This window comes from Neopelma chrysocephalum, unplaced genomic scaffold (genome assembly GCF_003984885.1).
Source record: "Neopelma chrysocephalum unplaced genomic scaffold, ASM398488v2 Primary Assembly neopelma1_365, whole genome shotgun sequence".
Taxonomy (NCBI): Eukaryota; Metazoa; Chordata; class Aves; order Passeriformes; family Pipridae; genus Neopelma; species Neopelma chrysocephalum.
In genome coordinates this window covers 1,093,673-1,112,432 of record NW_020898029.1, presented here as the reverse complement: position 1 = coordinate 1,112,432, position 18,760 = coordinate 1,093,673, and the positions used below count along the sequence as shown (strand labels likewise).

General features: G+C 45.5%; 1 protein-coding gene across 2 annotated transcripts in view; it reads left to right on the top strand.

Moving 5' to 3' along the window:
• The first annotated feature begins 667 nt into the window (after nucleotides 1–667).
• Nucleotides 668–18,760, top strand: part of LOC113978883 (ceramide synthase 4-like) — a 42,126-nt gene continuing 24,033 nt past the window's right edge. Inside the window, exons 1-2 of one of the 2 annotated variants that reach the window (XM_027706181.1) lie at nucleotides 668–924; nucleotides 8,726–8,780. In XM_027706181.1, coding sequence (XP_027561982.1) covers nucleotides 8,761–8,780 — 20 coding nt within the window. In that variant the 5' untranslated portion in view covers nucleotides 668–924; nucleotides 8,726–8,760. Of the gene's footprint in view, nucleotides 925–5,396; nucleotides 5,440–8,725; nucleotides 8,781–18,760 lie in introns of those variants that run through there. The other variant, XM_027706182.1, reaches the window with a different exon arrangement.

Genomic DNA, 18,760 nt, shown 5'->3' with positions numbered 1-18,760 from the left:
TGGTGGTTTAGTTTTGTTTTTTTGTTTTTTTTTAAGATGCGGAGCCCTCGGCCCAGCAGACGATAGGCATCAGAGGGAAGGTGAGCCCGGTGAGCAAGTTTGCAGCATTATATGGGTGTCACAGAAGCCATGAATGAAATTCAAGAGAGACTGAATGGGAGTGAAATCAGTTTTGTTTACAATAAAATCAGCTATTCAGTATATTGCCCTGAGGTTTGCAGGACTGGCTGTGCAAGGGGAGGGGAAGATTTCTGACACTCTGCTGGGCTCTCTCAGGATACTTCCCTCTCTTCAACAGGGACATCAGCAAGGGACCCCTAAGTGTCCAGTGACATGAGTCTTGGGGTCCTGACATTCACCCTGAAAATAGTGCTGCAGGATGAGATCACAGCAGGAGTGGGCAGAGCCAAGCAGTACAAAAAGGGCACTGGATTGCTTGCTGAAGTTGCAGTGTCTAATATTAGCCACAGGTCGTATACTTTAGAAGTCCTTTCAAGAAGGACAGGGATCTTAGGATAGCTTTCCTGTCTGTAATCCCCTGGAGCAGCACACTCAATAGCAGGCCTTTGAGGCTTGTAACCCAAATCCTGCCAGGCTGCACAGGGAGGACAAATGGCTCTTGGCTACTTTGGTCTGTACTTAAAATAGGAACAAAGCTGCTCCCGCGTGCCTCCCCACAGAGCCAGGGGGAGGGAGTTACGTGGCACCCGAGAGTGCCCATGGTGTCTGCAGCTCTCTTTTTTCTACTACACTCACAAAGTTGTAACTTTGGCTCAAGATACTGAACTTTGGCACCAGGCAATAAGCCACCTTCTCCGCGTACCCAAGGCTTCAAGGATACCCAAGGACGACCAATTCGGGCTGATACACGGCAGGAAAAATGTGTGAGTGAGGCAGTGCAGCAGATGCCGGCAGCAGGAGCGGGTAAGTGGACTGCAATGAGCACCAAGATGTGCTGTCTCTGCCCTCTGTCATCCTAAACATTAGAGTTGAGAAAGCAAATGACACAGTGAGGGCAGACACTGGTGTCCAAAGATCAGAGGGGAGCTGGCATTTGGAAAGAGAGGAAGTGGGGCTGTGTCAATGGGTATCATCGGTCACTGCAGGATTTTGGGCAGATTCCAGGTAGCAGATAGCTGCTGAGAGACAGATAAGGGAGGGGGAACCAATGTCCCCAAATAAAACATTCTGCATCAGGCTCGAAACAAATGAAGAAACTGGATGGCATAAAGAGTTCAGGAGGGTCTAAGTGGGAAAAAGGAAAGCAGATAAACCAAAATATGTATACAATGGTGGTAAGGGTGAGCTGCTCGTGATCTTCCTAGGAAATAGTGGGATCAATAGTAACAGAATCTCTTGGGACAGTATTGACCCTCAAAAAGGAGCTGTTATTACAGGAAATGCATAGAAGACGCTGCTTTATAGAAAAAGCCATTGGTAGATGTAGAAAGACCTAGAAGGTTTTCAAATGTATATAATATCTCCCTAATCAAGACATTCTTTAAATTTATCCGTTTCAGGGTAACTAAGATGGCAGAGATCTGCTCAAAGCACTCCGAGCACTCTGTGTCTAGGAGGGAATGTCATTTGTGAAGGTGCTGTAAAGAAAACTGTTACTGCTGTAACGTGCAGGCTGGGATGGCACTTAGAGAACCAGGCTCTGCTCCACCGACTCGTGCAGTCCATTGCATTACTGCAGCACATTTTGTTGAACTGCAAATGCTGCTGGACCCCTTCTGGTGTACCTTAGTCATGGAGTGCCCAATACACCGTTGGCCACAATTAATGCTGAAACTGTGCCAAGTCCAGTGCAGCAAGCAAGCAGATGGAGCTGGAATTCATAGTCTCTGCAGAAGGAGTTGACAGCAGACTTGGAACAGAGATACCTGTTTTCTGTGAAGATGGTGAGGATTTATTTAGAATGACCTGGCTTAGCTGATGACACAAATGCTTTGAGACTTCTCGGCCTGTTAGGGTTAGGAGTGTTGGCACAAGTAATGTCACTGACTCAGAACAAGATTGTTTCTAGAAAGCAGGTTTGGTGCAGTTAATCACAGTTGGGCTCCTCCTGAGAAGCCTCAATGAAGTGTCAGCCATGGTATCTACTCCCTGACACCCTCACTGCCTAACCATAACCATATACCTCACCATGATCCAGAGGAGAGTCGATTTCTGAGTTTGTCTGCTACTAATGACTCCTTACAAATGCCCAACTTACTCTGCTCTGACAAAGAGCCACAATGTGATAATTGGAAAGGCATGTTCCAAATTACAGTCCTGTTAGCAGCAGCATGTTATCAGATTTCAGGTGTAAATAATTGCACACTCTTCCCTGAAGTACCTGTGCAGTTCCAGTTAGACACTGTCCCACTGCATCCTCTCTTAAGACCTGATAAATTGCAATGTGTACTGAAGACAGCCTTCCCCCTTCCTCATAAACAGCATCTATTTCAGGAGTAGAATGACTAATCCCATGAAAATGCTGTGTCCTAGTCTTGAATTATAATGGCTTTGGGATCCTTAGGATTGAGAGGTGCATGAAGAAGACAGTAGGATGGAGTGTCATCAGTCACAACTCAAGAGTTACTTAAACTTAAATGCCCAAGTCCAACTCTTTTCCCCACCCGGTGTGGAAAATCGCACAAGGTGAGATTTGTTGGTGGGGAGAGGGACCAGTAAGGCTGCAGTCCCCAGCAGCTCTGCCCAACATCGTGTGCCACAGCAGGCAGGAGCATTCACTCACCATCCCCAGCCCTGGGCACAACCAGCTCTGTGCCTACCAGCGCTCAGCTCTGTTTGGAATTTCATAGAATCACAGAAAGGCTTGGGTTGGAAGGGACCTTAGAGCTCTTAAAGCTCTTTCCAATGCCCTGCCATGGGCAGGGACACCTTCCACTAGACCAAGTTGCTCCAAGCTCCATCCAGCCTGGCCTCGGACACTTCCAGGGATGAGACAGACACAGCTTTTCTGGGCAAATTGTGCCAGGGCCTCACCATCCTCTGAATAAAGAATTTCTTCCCACTATCCCATCTAACACTGCCCTCTGTCACTTTGAAGCTATTCCTCTTTGTCCTGTCACTCCAGGCCCTTGTCCAAAGTCCCTCTCCAGCTCTCTTGGACCTGCTTTAGGCACTGGAAGGGGTTCTAAGGTCTCCCTGGAGCCTTCTCTTCTCCAGGTGAAACTGAGTTTGGTTACACCAGGCCCTGCTGGGTGTGGGGGAGTCAATTTTCCCACTCAAGAGTGCTCTTCTTACCAGCAAAGGTCACCCTTCAGGTTTTCCAGTGCCCAGTGCACAGCCCAACTGGCCATCAGGCTCACCCAGAGCTTCATCTGGACTCACTGAACTACCTCATATCCTAATTATGTCATGAAACTCCTGAAGAAGCCTGATAGAGACTGTGTGTCCACCTTTGTGTTTCAGACCCCTTTGGATGTCTCAAGGTACAGATCCCTGAAAGACTGGTACCTTTTATGGCTTCAAGGGAGCACTCTGCAGAGGGCTTGAGCAGCAGCATTCAGCACTCCTCGTTCCAAACTCACCATGATTTATAGGACTGCTGAGGCATGCAGGACTAGGACTTCTCCCCAGGGCTCTGTGTTCTGAGCTGCTTTGCTGTGTGGAGCCTGGTAGGTTTGTGCTGGGCTGTGGTGCTGCTGCAGGTCTGTGTGCTGGGCACCCTCTGGTGAACACACAGAGACAGTTCCTCCTGAGAGGCAGGACTTGGGTCACACCCCTGTAACTGAGGGAGTCACGGCAAACCCAAGGCAAACAAAAGGCAAACAACACCCTGAGCACTTTCCTTTGCTCCAGGGGTCTCAGATGGTTTTGTTTCACCTATTGCACATGCTGAAACGAGCAGACTTCTGCTCACAGAAAGCTCAATCTCAATTTCTGGAAGTCAGTGGGAGTTTTCATTGATGTCAGTGGGCTCTGGATCAGCCCCAGAAAAGCTGGCTTTATAAATACAGACACTGCAGATCAAGCACTGTTTTAAGCTGTTTTTAGTGATGCCACAAAATGATGTACTAGACAACCACCTACTTGTAGGAGCACCGGGGTCCCTGAGGCTGTGATGTGGCCAGAGCTTCCCGTCAGGATTGCAACCCCAGGGCCCCACCACCTCGTGTAAATATATTCCCTGACACATTTATCCACTCACTGATCTGTGGCAACCTGGCTACTGTAGCAGAAACTCTGTAAAAGCCGTGGGTTTGCTGTGAGCTGCATCGTGCACTGCGTGATGGGAACAGAGCAGGTGGACTCGAATGTGTAAACAAGAAAACTATTAATAAGTCACTGTATTTGTTTTAAAATTGTCCACATTTCTGTCTGCTCAGGTATTTATAACCATGCTCATCATAACTGTGCTGACTACAGCTCTAGAAAAGTCTGGCAAGCAAGAGCTAAGGGACCACAACAGCCTTAAGTGCTCCAAGAATGCATTATAGCACAGCAACAACACACAGGATCTGCGCTCCCAGGGCTTGCGAGCAAAAATGACAGGGTGGAAATTTTTTTTTGGCCTGCTTAGAACAGAATTGATCACCTTAAGAATGTTTTGGGGTTTTTTCTGGCTTTAAAATCCACACAGCTGTGCAGTGGTGACTCCAAAGGCACGATAGTAGCCCTTTCTCGGGAGGCAAGAGTAGATAGTTTAGACATCCCAAAGCACCACCAGTCTCTCTCTCTCTTGGCAAAGCAGGGTCTCCCCAGATCCTGTCCAACAACATGGCAAAAGGGCATCAACTCAGAAGAGCTTTTATTTGGATTAGAGCTGAAATACTGAATTAGTTCCTCAACTACAGCCTGTAGGCTTGGCAGCAGGAATCTAATCTTTGCCACATGTGAACAGGGAAGCCAAGTCTCTCCAAGTTACCAGTGTGGCAGACAGCAAAAAGAAACTAATTTCTGTGAATTTTGGTGGGCGACAACAAAAGGCCAAGGCAATAATAATGTTTCCTTGCAGGTATTTGCTCTCCTTCCAGCCTGGAAGCAGTTATCAAATTGAGAAGACTCTTATCTCATTAACATAACTCTGACATGAGACGGGAATTAGATTAAGAAAATTATTGTTATGCATGAATTTCACCAGATTGTAACAGCTAACAACCCAGATGAGGTAATTCCTCACTCAGCAGCTGAAGCAACTGAAATAACACGTAGTACTTTAACCACTTTTTTTTTTTCCCACGTAAAGACCAATTTGCTGAAGGAGCTCCTCGTGCCCAGGGCTCTCCAAGGGGCTGCCCGGCCGGGCAGGGCAGGGCGGGCCGGGGCCGGGCCGGCGGGGAGCGGAGCGGAACGGAACGAAGCGGAGCAGCGCCCGGACCCGCCCCAACGCTGCCGCCGCCTCCTCGCTCCGCCCGGAGCGCGCAGGGGCCGCTCGCGGGGCTCGGCGGGGCCCGGCCGGCGCCGCCCCGGCGCGGGAGGCCGGAGGTGAGCGGGGTGGGAGAGCGGGGGAGCCCGGGGGGAGTCCGAGGGGCAGCCCAGGGATGGAGCCCGGAGGAGAGCTCAGGGACGTTCACAGGGGGCACACGGGGGGGAGCCCGGGGGGCAGCTCAGGGATGGACACAGGGGGCAGCCCGGAGGGCAGCTCAGGGATGGACACGGGGGGAGCCCGGCGGGGAGCTCAGGGATGGACACGGGGGGCACACGTGGGGGGAGCCCGGGGATGGAGCCCGGCTGGGAGCTCAGGGATGGACACAGGGGGCAGCCCGGAGGGCAGCTCAGGGTTGGAGCCCGGGGGGGGAGCTCAGGAATGGACACGGGGGAAGCCCGGGGGGGCAGCTCGGAGATGAAGCCCGTCGGGGAGCTCGGGGATGGACACGGATGGCGCCGGGGCGCAGGCTCCGCTCCGCCCGCGGTGTCGTTTTTACCCCCCCTCCCCTTGCCGTGAAAAACGATGGGTTTGAAGGAAAGAGGTGGGTTTTTTTCTGCCGGCAGTGAAAAGTTGTTCCCCGAAGAACTGACCGGCAGAGCCGGCCCAGGGGGCGGCTGAGAGAGTTCGTTTGTGGTTTGGGTTGTTTTTAGAAAGGTTTGTGTGATGATCAAAATTCACAGAATCATAGAATCAGAATCAGCCGGGTTGGAAGTGATCTCTGAGATCAAGTTCAACTCTTGATCCACTACCACCGTGGTTATTAGACCATGGCACTAGGTAGGATAAAGGCCAAAAAAAAAAATAATTTTAGGGTGGAGTTGCCAAAAACCTCAAATCAGATGCTCGACATAAAATTCCACTTCTGGAATCGTTTAAAGCCAGACCGGCTGGTAGGTTTTAGGAGGCACTGGCAGTGGGGTGAGAGTGAAATCAGGTGTCAGGGTTGAGGGTTTCTGGAACGGACCACTGTTAATTTGCAGTCAGACAGCTGAATCTTGGCTTGCCAGATTGCAAAATGCCTCTTTATCTACATCACTTGTCGGCATCTAAAGGTAATTCCTTAGTTTGCAAATGTAAGGTAGAGTTTTGTGAGATGAATTTTGCAAAAGTCAGGTGGAAGGTGTGTGTGAGAGGACACACGGGATGAAGTTTGTCCTCGGAAGGAGCCAACCTCTTCTTCATCCAACAGGGAGAAATGGGGTGAGACTTGAGACTGGGCTGGTCACTGATGAATCTACAAGCTCAGGTTTATCAAGAGAGCCATGAAACTTAAAAATGCAGAGGAGCTTTTTCCCCATTTCTATTAAAAAAAAAAAAAGCTCTTGTTAACCTGGAGATTGTATGTGGGAAGATAATGGACTTTGTGAGATGCTTGTATTCAGACCAGCAAAGAAGCTGTCAAAATTGAAAGGTGCATCTTATGTTAAGCCAAATGTGCTTTTTACCAAGAATCAAAGCTGCTGAGTGAGGAATTACCTCATCTGGGTTGTTAGCTGTTACAATCTGGTGAAATTCATGCATAACAATAATTTTCTTAATCTAATTCCCGTCTCATGTCAGAGTTATGTTAATGAGATAAGAGTCTTCTCAATTTGATAACTGCTTCCAGGCTGGAAGGAGAGCAAATACCTGCAAGGAAACATTATTATTGCCTTGGCCTTTTGTTGTCGCCCACCAAAATTCACAGAAATTAGTTTCTTTTTGCTGTCTGTCACACTGGTAACTTGGAGAGACTTGGCTTCCCTGTTCACATGTGGCAAAGATTAGATTCCTGCTGCCAAGCCTACAGGCTGTAGTTGAGGAACTAATTCAGTATTTCAGCTCTAATCCAAATAAAAGCTCTTCTGAGTTGATGCCCTTTTGCCATGTTGTTGGACAGGATCTGGGGAGACCCTGCTTTGCCAAGAGAGAGAGAGACTGGTGGTGCTTTGGGATGTCTAAACTATCTACTCTTGCCTCCCCAGTCTGCCTGGGGACACTGATCTGTCTGAACTCCAAAGCCCTGAGGTTGTGTACTCCTGCATCATAACAGGCTTAAAAGTTCAGTTTTCTGGTATGCACTTTTTGGGCAGAAATAGAGCTAAAGAAGGCTTCTTTTTAAAACTTTTCCACCTGATGGAGTTTCTTCTCTTCATGAGGTCACCAGATTGGTGGAGGGCATTTTTATTGGGGTTTTGAACGCTGCTTACAGTTTTCTGGCGTCCTTTCGAATGCAGAACTTAAATGGTGCCTGGTCTGAAGGAGAGCACGAACTCTGGAAAGTCAATATTTTGACAACAGCCAGTCTTTTATAGACCTGGCAGCATCCAATAAACACAAAAACAACTGTATCAGGCATTTCTGCAATTCAGAATTTCTCTGAAATACAGCTGATGAGGACCTTTGATTATATTCATGAGCCAGGGAGGGCTCAAGAAGTAAGAAATTGTCAGGAAAATCTGACTGCTTTCTGTTCTTTGAGATATATGTCAAGAAAATTAATACTGTTTCTCTAAATTTTTATTCTGTGTCATAGCTCTAGCTTCTATAATATCCTAAACTCTTCCCTCCAGAGTTTTTGAGGAAAAATTGCTTTCAGGTTCATAGATTTAGCCAAATTTTTCTTTTCTGACGTGTTTACGGCAGAGAACAAAACTTTACAGGCCAGGGAAGGAAGCAAAAGCCTCTGTAAATCACTCGTTTTAGCATTCTCTGATTCTAGGAAGCAGCTCATGTGGGCTCAATACACAAAAATCAAACTACAAACCAGCTATTTCTACTTTTGAATGGTGGTTATGGCAAAGGAGTGTTTAGTCAATAAAGCTGCAGATAACAGGGCTCCAGCCATCTGGGCACATGCCTGAGCTTTGCCTCATGTTCTTCCAGGGCAGTTCCAAGTTAGAAGTTCGTGGGATTTCTCCTTCTGGAGAGCACTGCACACAGAACTAGTACAAACAAGTTGGGTTTGTTGGACCAGTGCTTTGCAGCAGATCCAGGCTCACAGCCTGTAAGGGTGATGATGGTTTGTCCAGACTTTGCAAGTTTTTGTAAATGAAAGACCCCTCAGGGAATCTTCAGATCCTAATTCATCATCCATTTCTCTGCAGGAGGGTAAAATGCAGCTGGAATGTTACCATACACTAGTTTTTCAGGTCTAAGATGAGTAGGGAAAAGCTCTGTAAGCTTGCTACTCACCCCTAAGGGAAATAGGGAAGAAACACAGGCTTTCTTTTTTTTTGTTTGATGTCATGTGATGCAGAGGGTCCCTGCAAGTTAGTTGTGTGTATACATGCAGAAATTGCTTTGGGCTGCATATATTATATATTTAGGCTTAATTTTCTGTTTGTTTGGGGTTTTTTTCAGGTTCCTTTTGCAGAGGCCAGTAAGGACTGGATGACATGAATCCAGATATTTCCAGGTACGATGTAGCAGTTGAGCATTTGTACCTCAGTGGAGGTACAGTTTGATCATCTTGAGCTTGAGCTGAACCACCTTTGCCTGCCCCAGGCCACTTGTGATTTTTCCCTTGTACCTTGAGCCTGCACAAATGATTTCGAAGCCAGGCAGTGAATTGCACTGAGGAACTGATGTGGGGTAAAATCACCGTTAAGTAAAAAGGAAAAAAAGTTTGTTTAAACCCAAATCTTTTTCTCACCCTGGTTCTCTGTGAAGCCTCGCAAATTCTTGTACTGAGCACGGAGAGGTGGTGGCAGTGAAGAGGGAGAAATGGTCAGGAATGGGTGGAGGCCAGGGTCCAGTCTTTGATGACGCCGTTGGTTTACACTGGCTCTAAGTTATAAGGAACCTGTCTCAGCAGGGGAATCTTCATGCTGGAAAGAGCAGCGGTTTCATTCTAAGGATTATAGTGGATCTCTCCACCCATTGATGTAATCTTAAAGGAAACATGCCTGTTTCTTTCCCCTCAGTCCTGGGCTTTGTCCATGTGAAAGCAAGCTTAGAAGAAAGGACATTATAGAATTTCAAAGGACTAACATGCACAAGTCAAAACAAATAGTCCCATCTTGATCTTCTGTTCTGTGTGGTGTTAGTAACATGTACTTTTTCTCTGAAATGCTGAAAATTGAGTCTTTCTCTCATAGCACTATCTGGAAAATCATATTTGTTTAAATTTAGACTCACTGGATATGTCCAAACATTGTATGACATAGCAAGTACACACTAAAATCCAGTGTAAAGAAGGGTGTGCAGTTTTGAACTGACTCTACTGTAGCTGTGAATTAAGAGCCTGTAGATAAGAACAAAAGTGTCATAAGATTTCCAGAGTCAGGATTGCTTATTGTGCTCTGTGTTTTATCTGCTGCTTGTATTTCTAATGTCTGTTCCAGGTTTCTTCCCTGTAGGAGAAAAGGCATGGTTTCGCCTAAAGGAAAAGGGGAAGCCAAAAGTCTCTGTCTGATACAAGAGCTTGCTTAAAAATAGGTAACTCTTTAGCAAGTCGAAATCTTGTAATTCTTTCCTACTAGTAAAATTAATTACCCTCATTCTAGTAAATATTAATAGAGTAATTGAACACGTCAATGGAATATGTCACCAGTTTAGAATTTATAGCACCATTTCCTTGCAGTGCCACACACACTGCAGGTTGTGTGGTAAAAGCTCCAGTTTACAGAGTCCCAAGACCTGGACTAAACCTGATAGGAGGTGTACAGGAAACTCTGCCAGGAGCTGGGGCACTGCCCCCCTGCCCAGCAGCGTGTTCTGTTCTGTCGGGGGGTCAGTTCCAGGAGCTGATGCCCAGCCCAGACTGGGCTCTGGTGCAGAGCTGCCCTGAAGGGCTGAGTGGTGCAAAGCCTTGCTCTCCACTGGATGCACCCAGGCCATGAGAGGAGCAGGCAGAGCTCCTCTCTTTGGGCCTGACTCAGTGCTCCTACTCTCACACACTGACCTTTAGCTCTGGGCTGTTTTCCACCTTGACTTGGTGTCTGCAGGTCTGTGTTCTGTGCCCTTGACCAACCTCCTCATTCAGATAAAGGTTTGCATTTTATTGTGGGTCTCCACTGTCTGTGTGTGTTCATGTTTAGTGTGTCTGTATTGAAGGTTTCATATTGAAGTCTACTGGCATTCCATGGCAGGTGGTTCTTAAATAAAAAGAAAACAAATGTCATTGTTTTTCCAGTTTTGAAAATGCACTGAACACTGTTCTGTTGGGCATAATTTACTCCTTTACTGAGGAGTACACCTCAGCATGTTTGCCCAGAATTACACAGCAATGTCAGGAATCCAGTGCATGTTCCCCACTCCTTTTCCAATAAGCTTTAGTTTTAATTAATTCAGGAATAGCTTTCATTTGGAAAAAAGAGGAAATACATTCAAAGAGAACCAACTGTAGCAGTTCCATTAACTTCAAGACTGATTCAGCTTTTACCAAAACTGCTTTTGATAACAACTAGTGTCTTTGTTTCAAAAGTCAGTTCCAAAAATTCTTGGAATACTTTGCTTTGTGAGGTTGCTGTACTGGTGGCCACAGGTATGGCATATACCTTCCAACCTAACAAGTGCCAAGGCTTTGAATCAAAACAGATAAGAAAAAATAAATTGTGAAAGAGGTAAACGACAGACTGTGTTCAGATTTTTATTTTTTTTTAATAAGCAGTGTTATTTTTACCCCTGGGGTACTATAAGAGCTTTTGGGCAAACAGCTTCCTTATTGCTCATCTGCCTGTCTTCATACATGTGTGGAAGATCCTTCTGCAGGGTTTTGAAAGATGATTTGTCAGAGTTTGTGTTTAATGTTTTTAAAGAAAACACCAGAGGAATTTTTCTGTTTAGAGATGATACTGAAGCAAAAGCATGAAAGCAGAATTCCCAAAATAATCATTTCGGCGTGACTTTTCTTGTGAAGTTATTTGTGGCGAATTGGAACAAGGAGAGTGTGACCCTTAGTATCTTTATTTTAAAAATAAACCCTGAGCTCAGGCAGCATGAATCAGGGCTGTGCTGCAGGAGCCAGAGGTGCTGACGGTGTGCTGGGGGATCCAAAAGGCTGGGGCTGGCACTGGTTGAGCTCAGGGCTGTGCCTGCAGGCAGCGTGGGCAGGGTGGTGTGGGCTCAGGCAGGGCAGAACTGCTGCCTGCACTGGAGGTAGATTGGTGTGTGTGCTGCAGAGAGATTGGCCCGGTGAGGAATAAATTGTGAGGAATAAATGTGGGGTCGGAGTTCTCTCTGAGATCCACTCATTCCTGCAGTAAATGCAGAGACTCCTCAGCAGCAGGGCAGGAGGAGGAATCCAGCTTAAGGAGTGACTGTGTTTGTCAGAAGACCAAGAAAAGCTGGGCTGAGCAATCTGAGTAAATGCGGAATCACTCATTAGAATGGTTTCACTGCAGGTTTGGTTCAGCCATCCCGTAGTGCCAGAACTGCTGGATAAATAGCACAGTGTGGTTACAGCCTTCAAATCCTGACAAGGGATACACCATCCCATAGTGATTTGTTTATGCAATATGGAAAGCTCCACTGGAAGCAGGTTCTCTTCATGTCAGGCACTGCTCCAGCAAAGAACAGACGACAGTGCCTGTGGAAAGAACTGTAGTGTTACATATATGCTTTTTAAGCTGCCCATATTATAGGGCTTTTAAGTTACCTGTGCTAAGGAGAATAATTCCTATTCAGATTTGTTTTTAAATGACTATCATCATATGATAGATTGCATTGCTCATTAAGCAGTAATGCTTGTGAAAATTGAGTTTCAATTCTTTTAATCTTGGAGAGGAAATCTTTCTATCTGTTGCTGTCTCTTTCTCAATGTTTTTAACCTATTTTGCTTTTGCAGTAATGTTGGGAATGCAGATGCTGTTCTCAGATAAGGTTTTAAGTTTGTGTTTTGAAATGAAAAAATCATGAAAACATGTACTACTTTTAGAGGTGGAAGTATCATTTAAAAGAATCTTCAGTTTAGACTAATTAATTTTTTTTTTTCCTAAGTTTTGGAACAACCTGGGGAGTTTGTGGGAACAAATACCTGGGAAACTGATGGAACTGTTGATATTGAAATTTAAAGCCAGCTCATATGAAGTAATTAAAGCCTGTGTGTTTCCTGCATGAGGGAGGAGAGTGAGGATTGTGTGAAAAGTCATTCTCTGCATGTGTAGGTGGACTGCATTGTAATACAGGATGCCTCCCTCAACTCCATGCAGCAGATTATCTTTGGGGAAATGGCCTTGTTTGTGGGAGAAAAATGGGGTAAGAGTGCTTGACTCACCATAGGGCTTGACTGCAAAAATAAGGAGATAGGAATTGTAGGTGAAACTGGGGATGAAACTTCTGAGGGCTGCTACAAACTGCAGAACCGAGTGCATGGCTGGAGCTGGCAGGAGAGAAGAGGAAGAGCTCTCCTGGAAGACCAGAAAGGCTTGCCGAGGGTGATTCTTAGAGGACAGGTTAGGAGAGGGCCATCAGACCAGAACAGCACGACTATTTAGGAACATTTATGCTTCAGAAGGCTGGAGAATCAGGTAGTGCAGTGAACAAGCATTGCACTGTCCCATGAGCTTGTGAGAAAGAAGCTTTATTGAGAGCTGTGTGGTATTTTAATGTGATGTGAGTATGGCTTGGAAGCTCGAACCTACTACCTACTTTTTATTATTCCCAGTTTTTAAGTTAGTATTAAACTTTCTGAGGCCTGATATGTGATTGTGGAGTAACAGAGTTGGTGGTAATCAGTTGAGTAATTTCAGTTGGCAGCAAAAAGAAATGTCTGGGGTATGTATTGCCTTGAAAGATCTGGGCAAATATTTTCTGTTTCTCCAGCATCTGAACCTTCATGCACACAACTGGGTTGTAAGGCCAGAACTTGCCTTTGGAAGAGCTTCTTGCAAAGTTATTGCTGACCAGGCTCGAAGTTTTGGGCCTGATTCAGTGTGTATTCTCACAGTGTGCGATTCCTTTTTGTATCGTTCTCCTTCCACAACCTGTGAAAAGGCTTCTGTTGGTGTTTGAACTGCTCATTGGTACATTCTTTGGAGAATAAACAGCATTTCTGTTTAAAGGCTTTTTGGCAGTTTTTACTGTCTCTTAACTCAGATTGAAGGACATGGTCTCACTAAGATTCCCTGGCTCTTGCTTTGTTTGGTACCAATGAATTCAAGAGAAAGAAGAGGTGAGCAGTTCTGGGAGAAGTAATCTATGTCCTGCTTGATTCTCTGTGTGATCTTCCAACCTGAATTCTTAACTCGCCGTGGCCTGCAACCAATAACTTGATTTTCTTCCTCAGTTCTATTAAATGATGTCAGACAGTGACTGCTGTTTCTATAGTGAGAATGGAGGAAATAGCAGGCATTAGGAGAAAGAATGAAAGAAAAAAATGCAAAGAAATTGCTGAGTCGTTCATTTGTGTTTTATGGGTGCCTCCTTTTTACATTTGCACTCTCGAGGGCACACACGTGTCTTTGTGTTTTGTGGAGATGTTGTAGCTGGTGCTTTGGGTGCCTCAGTTGGACACCAGTGGTGTCTGATGTCCTTACTGAGCCATAGTATGGTCTGTAGCTTTTTACACAGTGATGGTAGAACGTGGTGTTCTTGGGCCTTACCAAAACAATCAGCATGTGGTCTCCAGTGGGTTTTTGTTGAATTTTTTTTTGTTTGTACAGTTAGTGTTCGGTAGCAGAACACTGATTGTTCCCAAGTGTCAGAACAACGAGGTTTATGTTACCTCACCCTGCCCTGGAAGTAACACAGGAATGTTACTTCGTTTAATAACCCAACCACAGACGAAGTGCCAGCCAGACGGCAAAGGTCTTCAGCTTTTGTCTCTGTTGCTTTTGTCTTGGTAAGTTAATACGGCACTTTATTTTTGGGACTGGTTTAACAGGTGCTGCAGTTCAGCCCAGGTTTCTTCCCCCTTAGTAGGGAAGCATCTCCAGGTTCCTAGAGGAGGAATACGGAAGAAACAGCCGTGGTATTTCAAAATGTGAATGTAAGTCCTTAAAGCTTTCTTAAATTTCAGGAGAGAAGATCCTGGTTTGTTTGGGGATGTGTTTGGCAGGATCTCATTGGAGACCCTCCTGGCAGGCAAAAGGGGCCAGACAGGTGGCTGATCTTCCAGGACAGCCTCCTCCAAGCATGTGAAGTCCATCCCAACATGCAAGAAGGCAAACAAAAATGGTAGGAGGCCAGCAGGGGTTAACATAGAACTGTTGTTTGAGCTTAAACACAAAAAGGAAGCATCAGAAAGGTGGAAGTGGGATGGATGGCCAAGAGGAATATAGAAGTGTTGACTGGGCATGGAATGATGCAGATAGGAAAGCCAAAGCTCAGCTGGAGTGCAGCTGGAAGTACAGAAGGGCTTCTGAAAGTACACTAGCAGCAGGAGGGAGGCTAAGAAAAATTGGGCTCACTGCTCTGAGTACCCCCCGACCAAAGACATGGTGAAGCCAGAGGTACTCAGTGCCTCTTCTGGCCTTTTTTTTAGCTGGATAAACCAGTGCTTGTTTTCACTGAGCAATACCAGGGAGTCGTGCTCATCCCCCTCAGCGAGGGATGATCGAGTGAGAAGAGCTGCCTGATTTGCATCCTGACGTGGGTGAGTGACATCAGCTGGAGCCTAAGCTGTGGGTCATACCTGGCAGTCAGCTCGGGAGCCAGACACTCGAGGCAGAGCAGCCCAGCAAGGAAGGAGCTGGCAAGTGGAGCACAAGGTATGGGAGTTAGATTGTAATTTATACTGGGTGAGAAAGATGTTCTTACCAGATCTAAGCAAGCAGGTTTGCTCACTGAACTTTTATTTGCAGTTTCTAGTGTTGGTTTGGGCAGTTTATGGTTTTTCTTGAACAGAGCTCTCCCAAAAGATGGTGTACATGAAAATTGCTGCCTTTGAAGAGAGTGGTGCACGACCAGCAAAATGGATTTATTCTTGGGTGGGCAGCAGACGTGAAATACTTTGGTAGAAAATCTCAGCTGGTAGATCTAAGTGAGGAGAATATCTGAAAGCCAAGAAGTTGAAATTAACTGGCAGTTGTGGAGAAACAAGGCTGCACAAATCATTTCAAATTTTCAGCTAGCTTCCAAAGAAGAGAACAAACTCTGGGTGAGGAGGGTGAGCCTGGAGAACATAGTGGTGGTGATTATGAAGGGAAGGAGATGGTGGTTTTGTTTCTTTCACTACTAGTCAGAGTTGAAAGACCGTCTTATTTGATGGAAAAACAAATGGAGATTCTGCCAGAAGCTGTGGTTTTAAGGAAAAGGGCATGTAGAGTCACAAGAGAAAGAGCTGAGAAAGGTGGGGAACAGAGGAGAAATAAAGCAGAATTAGCTGCAGGTAAAAAGAGATTAATAGCAAAATCCGTCCATGTGATTTGAGAATCTGCATCAGTTACAGCCAGAGCAAGCAGGTTTGTAATCATCTGCAAAGGAAGTTCAAATAAATGGGGGTGTAGAGGGTGATGGGTTTTGTAGGAATGTTACTTTGAGAGGGTTAGGATGTGTGTCAGGAGAGTTAATGTCCTAATCTGCTTAGTCCATAGTTCCATGAACTGGAAATATAAGGAAAATTTTAAATATTTTTTTATTCCCACGGGGGGACGTTCTTGGGCATTTTTCTTAATCGATAAATTTTAGCTGAGTCCCTTGGACGCTGTCTGTCCATGGTTAAATTTGCGTGGTAAGAAAAGCCTTAAAATGGTGAAGAACCAAGAGAGGGACAGGGAAAGAGAGGGATCTCAGGCAAGGGAAGTGTTGCAGATAAGTTGGTATCAGAAGGCAGGTATGACGCCAGGATGGCTGACAGAGATGAGGAAATGGAAATGAACATATCAAAGCCAAAGTGAAATTTGAAAAGCTTAATGTATCCCCTTCAGGCAGGAGACTTTTAACTAACTAATCTCTGTCTCGCCATGCTGAAAGTAATGGCACATGTGATTAGGAATTCTGGAGCAAAGATTTTTTTATCTATACTTTTTGCCAAATCTTTAGTGACAATACTTGATACGTATTAGAAAACATGTATGAAAGGTTTAAAAAAAAAAAAAAAAGAAAAAACTATCCCAGCAGCTGTAATCCTGGTATTGCGATGTTTAATGTGAAAGTTTTACAAAAAAAAAAAAAAAAGCCTTGGAGATTAAGAGATTAAATAGAATATGGGTGTTCAAAAGATATCCTGTGCCATGTGAATCAGAGCTTTATTGGTGAGAACTATTTATTTCTGCATTAAAGAGGTGCAGTAAGCTTCATGTCTCAACTAGTAACTTCTCTTGGCTACATGTTACAGGTAGTTTTAGCTGTAGTTAAGACATCAGGATTATGGAAATTATCAAATAGGTTAGAAATTGCTTATCAGGAGAGAATCTACCTATGGAGTTCTTGACTAATTGATTTCATATCAAAATAAGCTAAAGGTTCAAATTCAGAATAGGCAGTGGAATCTCAAATTCAGGCAGTATGGAGCAGAGTAGGGCTGGAACACAGTGGCTCTTCCAATTTGAAATAACAGGAACCTTTATAACTACACAGAGGACTCTGTTTCTTGACAGAAGGAAGATAGGACAAGCCTCTCCATTTTGGTTTCCAGGATATCAAGATTGAAGAGGCTTTTTTGATTTTAATCAGCCTTAGCCCCATGGAAAAATAAAGGAACTTGACTCAAGAAGCAGCTTAACTGCATCCTGGTGGTGGTGTGCTTCCACATTATCAGGTAATTTCCCCTGTGGCAGTCCTCTGCTGCTGGTGGCTAATTACATCCTGGGAAAACTGGCTGTACCAGGAGGGCTGCTGCAGGAATCCCTGTGCTGGGCTGGCAGCGAGCTCATTAACATGATGCTGCACTTAAGTTAATAAGGCCTGGCAGACCTGAATGGCTTGGCCCAGAGCCACTGTGGGGATGTTTGAACCTGTGCCACTGTTCACCCACAAACCTGTGTAATCCTCCTGCAGACAATGCACCATGTCTGCTGTCATTAAGCGCTCAAAGGCCTTTGTAGCCAGTTCTTTCCAAGATGTGTAAGCCGTTTCTCTATTTTGTCCCCACCCTTTCCTGCTATATTCACATATGTAAATTTACGTATTTGTGTTCCTATATATTAATGTTTAGCTTGGGAATGGAGTCTGCAAGTGAAGCAGCAGAGTAACTCTTTGAAGACGTAAGCAGCACTTAACGTTTTCTGGGTAAACCTGCTTAGCCATTTTACCTGTGAGACAAGGAGTAACCTCTTCAGCTGGATGCTGTGCTTCCTCTCAGACAGTTCTGCTTCGAAAGCGAAACCAAATATAAACCTGGCCCTGAGGGGTTAAGTGCAGTGGTGTTCTGTGGCTCAGGGTGGGGGGAGCTCTGCAGTGCCTCTCTGCTGCAGGAACTGCAGGCGCAGCAATTCCTGCTCTCCTTGGAGCACCTCAGCGAGCTGGACAGCAGAGACAGTTTTAACACTGAGGATTCAGATAAACCCACCGAGTTTTAAAAAAACACCTAAAACCAGACCAACATCGGGAAAGGCAAGATTTAACAAAGTAAATACAGTGGACAGAGCTGCTGGGCTGCGCAGTGTCCGGTTGCTTCGAGACCTTCTGTCTGTCTCACCTCGGAGGAGGTCTGTGGATTCCACATTGTGCCTCCCTTTGGTGCACTATGGGCTCAGTGAGCACTGTCCCCATGGCATATCTGTGATACTTCTCTGTTCTTGATTTCATCCTTACATGTATATGCTACAACCAGCTTAATGCTGTTCTTCCAGCATTTACTATTTTGTTTGCTGTTTGTGAAGTGCTTATGTTGATCTGATCAGTGTTTCCCACTGTTGTTTTTTCCCTCTGTTCTTGCTAAACTCTGTGTGAGGGGGTGTCTTCTCTGCTACACCTGTATTCAGAGCTGAAGGGCTTATCCTGTATTGTTACAAAGCTACAACCAACAGCACGGGATAGATGCCCTGTGAGGCATAAAGAACTTCTGAGAAAGAAATGGGCCCACTGACACTTTTCTGTGGGTGCTCAAAGGGCCTTTTAGACACACTGTTGTCTTCAGCTCTCCAGCAGCCTCGACTTGGGAACTTGATCTGTGTAAATTGTAAAAGATGTATAAGTTGCTTCACATCGTACCGTTTTCTGTATTTTTGCAATGTGTGAAGGCAACTGCAAAGATGAACAAATATTCCAGGAGGGTCATCCTGACTATGCATATTTTGCACGTGAGAGCAGATTAGATAATGACTGTTTGATTCCTCACCACTTTGAATCTGTATATTCCCCCTAAGCAAATTGGAAGACCTATTTTATGTTCTCCCACAGAGAGCCCTCGGTGGAGTTCAGCTGCTGTCCTCTACCAAGTGTGTTTTTGTGGTGCTGCCAGATATATACAGTTCTGGAGGGAAAATGGTGGATTGTGGAACTGCAAATCTGGCTGGGATGGCAACTTTCCCCAGCATGCCTGCTGTCTGCACGGTGGGAGAACCCACTGGA